The 9465-nt window shown below is 39.0% G+C and overlaps 1 protein-coding gene across 1 annotated transcript in view; it reads right to left on the bottom strand.

Moving 5' to 3' along the window:
* The window catches only part of LOC108676328 (myosin-VIIa), a 30166-nt gene extending 21155 nt beyond the window's left edge, over positions 1-9011 (bottom strand). Inside the window, exons 1-11 of the mRNA XM_018164391.1 lie at positions 8806-9011; positions 8377-8562; positions 8012-8211; positions 7549-7795; positions 7204-7377; positions 6680-6865; positions 5985-6166; positions 5279-5422; positions 5025-5109; positions 4510-4729; positions 4102-4292 (exon numbers count right to left, since the gene is read on the bottom strand). Coding sequence (XP_018019880.1) covers positions 4102-4292; positions 4510-4729; positions 5025-5109; positions 5279-5422; positions 5985-6166; positions 6680-6865; positions 7204-7377; positions 7549-7795; positions 8012-8211; positions 8377-8562; positions 8806-8970 — 1980 coding nt within the window. The 5' untranslated portion in view covers positions 8971-9011. The remainder of the gene's footprint in view (positions 1-4101; positions 4293-4509; positions 4730-5024; positions 5110-5278; positions 5423-5984; positions 6167-6679; positions 6866-7203; positions 7378-7548; positions 7796-8011; positions 8212-8376; positions 8563-8805) is intronic.
* Positions 9012-9465: the final 454 nt, after the last annotated feature.

Consider the following 9465-nt stretch of genomic DNA (forward strand, 5'->3'; position numbering starts at 1 on the left):
TTTACTGTGATCGGCTCCATAAACTCGCAGAAAATCATAAATCACAAGACAGCGCACAGAAAATTACCGTGTGTGTGGGAAGATCAGATGATCCATTCTGGATCGGATCGTCTAATATCCATTTTATGTCTTCACAAATAGAAAATAAACTTCCAGTCCCATGACTTTGCAGATTCAAATACCTTTTTGCATTTGTTAAACAAGTAATCTAGCATATGATTGTTCTCGGCGAGCGACACGCCGCAATAATTAAAAGCCCCATTAAAATAAATAATGTAAATAAATATTTTTAAAAAGTGAATATGACAAGAACTAGTGTTTAAAAAGCATTGAAAATATAGCTGTTCGCAGAGGCGTTATAAGATGTAAGTCCCATCTAAACTGTTTATGCACCATACATACACCCATTTGTCAAGAAACTGTTGAACTGAAAAAAAAAACAGAAACTGTTGAAAAAATGAAGTCCAAAATGAAGGTCAGAATAGTCAGTGACCGTAAATATAATACGAGACCATTTCCATTTACAAACGAACATGAGTAGAGAAACGCGTCGAAAGCTAACTTGATAAGCTAAATGAGTTCGTGACTGAAAGCCACATTAAGTCAGTGCAAAGAGCGTGTCTTGGGCCGTCATTTATGCGTGCTTTTAGCGCGTTGAAGGCTCTCACGAGCGAATTTATTTCATGTTCTCACCTACACATATAATCATTGGTCTATTTAATTGACTCTTACGTTTCTATAAGTAGGGAAAACAAACAGCTTCTGTGCCACAAAAGAAAAGAGATTTATCTCTAGAATTCGTGGTGTCGCTCGAATAAGTTAATAGAAACGCAGTAAGTGCGCACTAGGAACCGTTTATGACGCACGAAAGCTACTCGCGTCACCAGAGCGCGACTGAATGCCTAAACAGAAAGTCGCGGTGTAACAACATCAGACATCGCTAAACTGATACAGGTGTTGTATTTACACTCAACAAAAACGTAAACGGAATCTGTGAGGGAGTATCTAGTCGATAGCTTTGCAAAAATTCGCAGAGGTCTTTAAAATCTCCTGCGAATGCAACCGGCAAAGAATAATATTCCTTAAAAGTGGAAGAGTTCTATTTTAATTGTTCTAAGTTAACTGGCCCAAAATGTGTTCGTGTTTTGGTTTTTTGACAAGTGCGCATTTATATGCGACCAGAAGCCAATTACTGGGATGAGAAATGCTTCCTACAAACAAAATTATAAATGCTGCAGCGCTTGCTACTTCAGGTCCTTAAAAACACACAAGTCTATTGCTGCTTCAGTCTACCATCAACTCGTCTGCAATGGAGCAAATGAATCGTATTCATAATGCAGAGAGACAGACCTTCTTTAATTAATGACCTGGTGCGGTCTATAGGCAGTTTTAAACTGTGCGAATGACCGATATTTATTCTTAATAGTATTCATATACACCGAAAACAATGGATATGATGACGAAAAAAATGAAGACAGCCTTTCCACCGCTTACGCGTTTTAGAAATAAAAAAAATCATTTGTCTGACGCTGACAAATGCTAGCTGCCGGGTTGATATTTTGCCGTATACTGACGCCACCCACGCCGACACAAGAGTAAGAACATGGGATGCGCAACGAGGTTTCTTCAATAACTACTTCACTTGAACTTTCACCGAAGCGCCGGATCCGATTATCGTGCAGTGACACCAATTCATCCTCAAGAACCAATGAGACGTTGTGCAAGCGTAACCCTTAGAGAGACAACGATTTAATTGCGGCACACGCTGCACTCAGGCTGTTGCGTCGCAGTGGCGATAAGCAACGACTGACAAGAAAGACCGAGGAAGGAAGACACTGCATGGGTATCAATTATTGGAGATCAAGCATCATTTGTTACAAGCAAAAACACTAAAGACATCACCGGCAGGTTTGCCAGGTTAGTCGTTTCCGGGCCACGTTCGGCAATTTAGATCATTTTTCATATGACTTGCTAGCTAGAATATCAGTAGCCGTTTTGTTAGTTTTAGGGCCTTTTTGCTGAAAATTTGTGCGTTTTAGTTTTTGAACTGGTAATGTGTTTTCCGACTCGAAATTTCAATTCAATTTGTTACGCGACTCGGAATAATTGAATTGAAATCTAGACATGTGTCGATATAAAAACTCGTACCTGTCCGGATAGCAACACTTTTTGTGATCCAGTTCCTCCAATTAAACTGAAATCATGCACATTTTTCGCACTAGTGCAGTGCATGACTTTTTCGTTTACTCTTCTGAAAAGCGACTGAATTTAGCATCGATTTTGCTAATAATAGCTGATTTTTATACTTCTTTTAAAGTTTCATGAATCGAACATCCGCTGACATGATTAATAGATTACGTATCGTATATATCAATGTAATGATGCCCAAACGGACGTCCAGACCAGGGAATATCCACTCAAAAAGCCGCGAATAAATCTTCGGGGTCGCGAGATTTGCGTGAGGTGAATACAATGTTTTGAATTTCTCACCAAAATTGCTAGTTTGAGAACAATCAAATCATTACGAAGTTAGGAAATGCAAATGCGATAACTTTCAGTCGTAAGTTTTTTGATAATAATTATGTTTGTGAATTCGCCTTTTCTAATCTGCGAGTATATGTATATCTATAAAGCCTGAAGTAATTTTATTTAATTTTTTGTCTAAAAATTGAACTCTCGTGCAGAATTTTTTTTAGTTCCATAGATTTTAAAACTTATTTCACAATATTAAATTAAAAGGCGTTTGGGGCCTTTTTGTGAGTTGATGGAGTTTTTCAAATTGTCAAATCAGCCAACCCCGATCCCTGGGAGAGCTTATTGCCCGAAGAAAGAGTGAGCATTTTCCGGGGCGTGATAGTTTATGAAATATATTTTTTACCCTTTTTGCTACGCTACGCCTCGTCTTATAGTGGTTTCTGTAGTGAATGAAAGATCAACGTGAGGCTACGTGAGTGAAACTAAGTTGTTTGCAACCAAGTAAATCTAAATTTGAAATAACGTTCCGACAGAAGTTGTGGTTTGTTGGAAAGAAAGCGATTGAGATCGCCCTCAAATCCACATCAGTATTTAATAATTTACTAACTTCGCTTATTCTTACTATGAACCTCTTTTTGTGGTCTAGTTGACTTACACTCCCAAGAAAATGGGAAATATTCTAATAATTTAATGGGTGCACGTAAATAATTGCTAATGGCAACCCAAATAATTTATTGACGAATGTGTGTAAATTTTCCTTCGAGAAATTTGTGCTCAAAGGCTCGACACAATTGTTACAAGTAAGGCACCTTCGTCACGATTTTTTTAGAAATGAATGCAAATATACTGGTCGAATGATTACGTGTGAAAAGATGCTTATGGTCCAGCATGCAAAAGAAGAAAAGTTGTTTCAAAAATTGAGAGGCATCAGATTTTCATAAAGTTGAAGTTTCATCAGAAACTGAAAAGTTTTATAACAATTTATATCAATACGTTTTCAAATTTGACGTCCACAATGATTGAGAACTCATATCAAATAAATTTTTCTCCACGCCCTCTGACGTGATTTAAAATCTTGCCGAAAAGGAATTTTAGATGGGGGAGTCGCATCAGGGGAATCATTAGGTAATTGTCATTTTTTTATTACGCGCAGAAATCATTCATATGTTCAAGTCAATAGCTTTGTTATACTGATAAATGATAGCTGGGCTGGATTTATCACAATTTGTTCATCGTAACATATGATGCCCAAGGACCTAATTCCATGAAGCTCGCAATTAATACTGGCTAATTAATTTCAACAGTTTAAAATACTGGCTTGCAGTTTTATCAGCGTCAGTAAAGCATACATAATCAAAACCTGAGTGCATTTGGTGAAATTGGATATAATACAATTAGACTATAAATACTTACCTTCAGCGGCCAGCGGCAACTGAAGAATCGTTGTAGGATTCTCAAAGGAAAGGATATCTCACGCATGCGCATAAATCCGTGAGACTTGCAATTAAACAGTAAACTAATATTGCCTCATTACATAACTAATTTAACTGTAAGGAGGAATTAGCAAGGATTTTGGACTGATATCGACATATATGAGATCTAGCAGCTAATATTTGAAGTACTCACCAAAATGTCTTGCGGAGGCTTGGTGACGGCTGGCAGAACGTACACCATTTCTGCAGGGAAGTCTCCTCTTTCTTTGGTTCTCTCGGACCGCCCCACACACCAGCCAGAACTCTGGACTGTTTCACCGGTCGAGTCTTCCTCGAGGAGGATTAGATCGCCTTTCAAGAACGACAGGAACGAAGCAGACTCGCCTATGGGAGTGAGAAACGAAAGGAATGCTTGTAATCTTCATCGAAATCAGAATGAAAGCAATACTTGCTACTTGCATAAATGCGCGTGTTGTTCCAAGCACGCAAAGCCTTCTGAAACAATTCAAATTTTAATTCAATCCCTATTTCACTATCTTCAATTCAATTCTTATGCCGCTTATCTTCAATTCAGTTCTTATGCCGTTATCCGGTCGCTTACTTGGAGCATTGTAGTCTTGAAGAGCAATTACGAATTTGGATCGTTTCTTCAATCCCTCTAAGAAGTAGACAACGAGATCCCTCACATCTTCGCTATTCGGTGACTGGAAGGTGAACTCCTCGCCTCTGACGGTGCTGACTGTGAAAGTCTGCGTGTAGACTTTTTCCGTCTTGCTGCAGCTTACCATCGTGATCTCGGGGAAAGATAACTCCAGGAGCACCTGCATTGAAAGAGATGCACTCACTGTCAGGAAAAGATGAGTTGAAGAAAGGAAAGCCAAAAGTTTCCGAAGATATAATATTCCAAAAAAGGGAGTCAAATTCCAAATCATTTCATCATTTTCGGTGCGAGTAAATAAATCAGAATAGTGAGAGTTGAAACTCTTGCATTATTTCGAGCGAATTTAAAGCGAATACTACGCTATAGCATAGGAGCAGCAGCCATTACCATAATTAGATGATCAAGTCGAGTAAGAGGAAAAACTATTCACATAGGCTAATAGAACTACATCAGACCTGCTCCTGATCATCCACGACGTAAACACCGGTCCAATTAACTGCGATGATAACGTCATTCTTCGGTAGGTTTGGTCCAGAATACCTGTTCAGGGGAAATTACCGATAATTCTATTTTAAATCAATTAATTAACTAATCAAATTTAGTGATTTTCGATAGTGACAACCAAAAAATAAATTTCGATGAACGGATTTCATTTGCATCGAAAAGTAAAATTAAAAATTTAACTTATAGTCTAAACAAGTCCACTCACCTAAAAGCTTCGTAAAATCTTGAGAAGAGAAGAGGCCATTTGAACTTGGCGTAACTCACGACGTCTTCCTTGACTTTGAGGGCAGGCACTTTCTCCTTGACGTAATATGACTTCCTGAAGGCGGTTACAGTCAAACCCGCCCACCTACAAACGCATAAAGGTGCTGAATATGTTGATTATAATTTAAAACTGAACCCATGGTTCAGTTCTAGAAATTGGAATAGATATTTTATATGACAATGCGTCGCGTGCGACAGTAGTTTAGGTAGATACACGGACAGCCAATTGAATGTTATTTGGTTAAGAAATATACACGTTCAGAAATATCTCAAAATTTTCATAAACTCAAAACTTAGGACGAACATGAAATTCAAATGGGTCATTGAAAAATGAATTATTTTCCCAAAATAATACAAATTCGCTACCGGTTGGTTCCCGCTGAGAAAACAAATCCAGAAAAGGGCCTCAGGCGAGGTGATGCAGCAAAAGAACACGAAAACGAAGATCAGTTATAGAAGATCCCAATTGTGCGATATTTATTATTCTACTTTGGGATATTATCCATCCTTATGTTGTTAAAGTTTATGACCTCAAAAAAATCGACTAAAGCCTTCTCAAAACTAATCAAAACAATTTCAAAGGCTTAGTATTTTTTTTAATTACGATCAAGTATAAGTTATGATCGAGTAGACCAGCGACCACTAACTTGTCTATGGCATTTTCGCCGCCCGAGACGCAGTAGTCAGGGATGTAGCCGGTGAGGTTTGCCAGTAGCCTCTCTTGGTTGAGGTCGGTGTTGAACTCGATGTAGTATTGCTGGGCAGCAATCATCGCCAGATCCTCGTCGCGTTCACAGCGATACTCGCCAAACTTGACACCCCGTACAACCTGGGGATGAATAGCCATAATCACAATCGTGTGTGTCGTGCACTCTAAACACGCAATTGTATGTATTTATTCTTTAATTAGCACGAGTTATGGAATAAATTTATTCGGAGAAAAGGCCCTTGAAAACTGTGCGTTCGATCATGGTCAAAATATTTGACAGTTCTGAAATGTTTTATTGTCTAAGTTTGATTCAGGAGTAGCCTTGATTGTTTTTATGAGAGGAAATAATGTTCGTTGGAATCTTTACTCAGATACTCTTCTTATGTGATTTTCTGCTATATAGCTTTCACCAGATGTATGAGGCTATTACAATTCATTCTTAAAGAGAAACATGTATTCGCATTTGTCCTAAACGTCCAGGTTTAAATATTCGACCTATGTGAAAAATCTTAGTCGCTGAAGTGATCGAACTAAGACCAAATTACTCGGCGTCAACCTTCATAATTTTTTTTACTTGACATTCGTATTAGTAAGTGCTGAATGAATAACTGCTTGTTTTCATGAAAGAATAACCTGTTGATATATGAGGTTGGTGGCGACGTGATCCTCGGTAGGGTCGTGCCAAGGCGCGAAGATTTCCTTCCTGAAGAAGAGCCGCCAAGGAGCGTTCCTCTCCTGAGCTCCTTGCTCCTTGGCGTACTGCTCGCACTGGCTGATGGCGTCCATCACGTGGTCGCCACCGCTACCCAGAGATGACACCTGACAAACAGTAATTCGAATGAAAATTCGAATAAATTTTTTATTTTCTTCTAAGTGTATGTTGATCCTTATGTATCAAATCTACCAGAAACGAAAAGAAATATTATATTGATTGAATGAAAGTTAGAGAGAACTTAAGTTCACAGATTAAGGGAATCTATTTCAAACTACCCAAATCTTTAAATCGTTTCTTTGTCTAACAAGTTGTGCATTGAGAGAAGTTAAGGCGTTCCTATCATTACACATGTAAATTTGCATTCCAGTGCAAAGAAAGTAATCTATATTCAGCTAAAAATGGAATTGACTTCGAATCTTAGAAATATTATGGATGCAGACACCTTATCAAAGAGAGCGATGTATAGAGAGAAGCCGAACTGGTCACGGAGGGATATTTTGTCGGCCAGTTGATTGCAGAGCTCCCTGGCGGTGGTGGCAGAATCCGCGTAAAGCGTCTTTGTGGTGCCATCCATGAACGTGATGGGCAACATCAACGGCTTCTTCGATTTAGTTGCCTGACAATAAATTATTTATCTTATTCGGTGCTAATACAAATGGGTGACGGAAATTTGAAAAATAGTGATACCAAAAACTATTTACTCATTTATGTTCAAACTTAGACAATTTTACACTACAATTTTATATCAATTCTTTCATGTGGTTCAACCAATAGCAACTACTCGCACCTGGAGCTCGAGCCAGCTTGGTGGTTGGTTTCTGGTGCCATTTGCAAAGGTCCTCTTGAGACGCTCTTCGCAGTAGGGGGCATACCCCGGGGGGCCTTCGCGGATGAAGTTGAGCAAATATTTTACGAAGTCTTCGGACGGCGCAAAGCAACCAACACACAAAGACAAGAGAATCCAGCCTCTGGCGTGGGACGACTTTGATGGGTTTGAGCTGAGCTGCTTGCAGATTTGGCAGTAGATCTCGTTCCTGTTCATTCAGAAATAGCAATCATAAACTACGTACACCAATTTGCCAAAAAAATCGCAAAGTTCCATTCATGAAATGAATACTGAGGAAATATTTCCTAAAAAATTGAAAATTTACAGTTTAAACAAATAACTGCATGGTCTACCATTTTTGCGCTTATTTTAATACCTCTGTCAACATAAACTTGAACAAGATACGAGTAGCTGTTATTGTTACCTGAGTTCGGCTCTGAGAATGCCGTGACCGATGATGAAGTGAAGCTTCTCCAAGTTGGACGTGGGACGTGACTCCAGCCAAGACGAGTAGCTTTCTGCTGAGTAATCATCATCCTGCAGACGTCGTCGCACATCGTCGCCCAACTTGTTCTTCCGCTTTAACGTCAGCGAGACAAGCTTCCGACGAATTGAACGGTTCTTCTGAGACAAAAATCATAATTAATAACTTACAACTTTGCTGGGAATCATGTATGAATTGAAAAAATTTGTAATTGAAAAAGGTCGATAAAGGGGCAATGATTTTGCTTCGCTCGAAACGCGGAATTTGTATCATTTAACATGGTGTACTGCTCCCCCAATTCTTACTTCGCTTATTGGGTCAATGCCCATCATCTGGGCTTCCTGAAATTCTTTACTCTTGATGAAATTTCTTCCGAGTGTCGCAGAAACTTTCGACATGACGGACGTGGTGTCTCTGTCCATCATGTGGTACTTGGGTTCCGCCATGTCACCCATGAAGCGCAGGATGGTAATCCATAGAGCCATCGCCGCCTTAAAAGTTGCATGATGATGAATAATCCTTTTAATGCTAATTTACATAATTCAATGATGAAAATAAACAGAGTATAAAATTGTGCCACAAAAATTCCAAACGGTATCGGATTTTAAACAAGATTTGGTCGATTTTCCGAAGTGCTTCTTCTCTGTGTAGAATGTAGATTCAGTCAAGCACAGAACGATAGCATATTTCACAAGAATTCATAATGACAAATTTGAAGTATAATAATTTTTTACCAACTGATCGCCCTGAGTCTGCAAGTTAAGCAGAGGCAGTTTGAGCTGTTTTCTCGAGTACTGGTGATTGACGTTGCCCTGGAAGTAAGTCGCAGCGTATTTCTGGAACTTGTACTCCGACAGATCTTCGTCGTGTTCGGTCGTGGCTGGTGGTAATGCTGTCATGATGTCGTCTGCAGACGGCGAGCCCCGACCGGGTGCTGGCAGGTCCTGAGAGGGCGAAGAAGGAATCCATAAGTAATATTTTAATTTCGAAATACGTAGCAGTATTCATACTCGTACCTTAACACATAAATCAACATGCGTCCCGCTAATCGTACATAGACTTGGGCATGGCGTTAAACATGTGGAATGGAAAAAAGATTAAATTGTCTACCATATTTGCTTCATTCCGAATATACAAATTTATAGAGCATATTACTATAATCTCAGACTGAACACAAACGACATCTGCTTGTGAATACGATCAAACGATAGGAGACTTAAATATATTATACCATAGAATTTGCAAAAATTTACTGGTCATAATACAATAATCTCAGACTGAACACAAACGATATCTGCTTGTGAACACGATCAAACGATAGGAGACTTGAAAATCTTATGCCTTAGAATTTACATACTTGACTGGGAATATTACTATAATCTAAAACTGAACAC

This window comes from Hyalella azteca, unplaced genomic scaffold (assembly GCF_000764305.2).
Source record: "Hyalella azteca isolate HAZT.00-mixed unplaced genomic scaffold, Hazt_2.0.2 contig1885, whole genome shotgun sequence".
Classification (NCBI taxonomy): Eukaryota; Metazoa; Arthropoda; class Malacostraca; order Amphipoda; family Hyalellidae; genus Hyalella; species Hyalella azteca.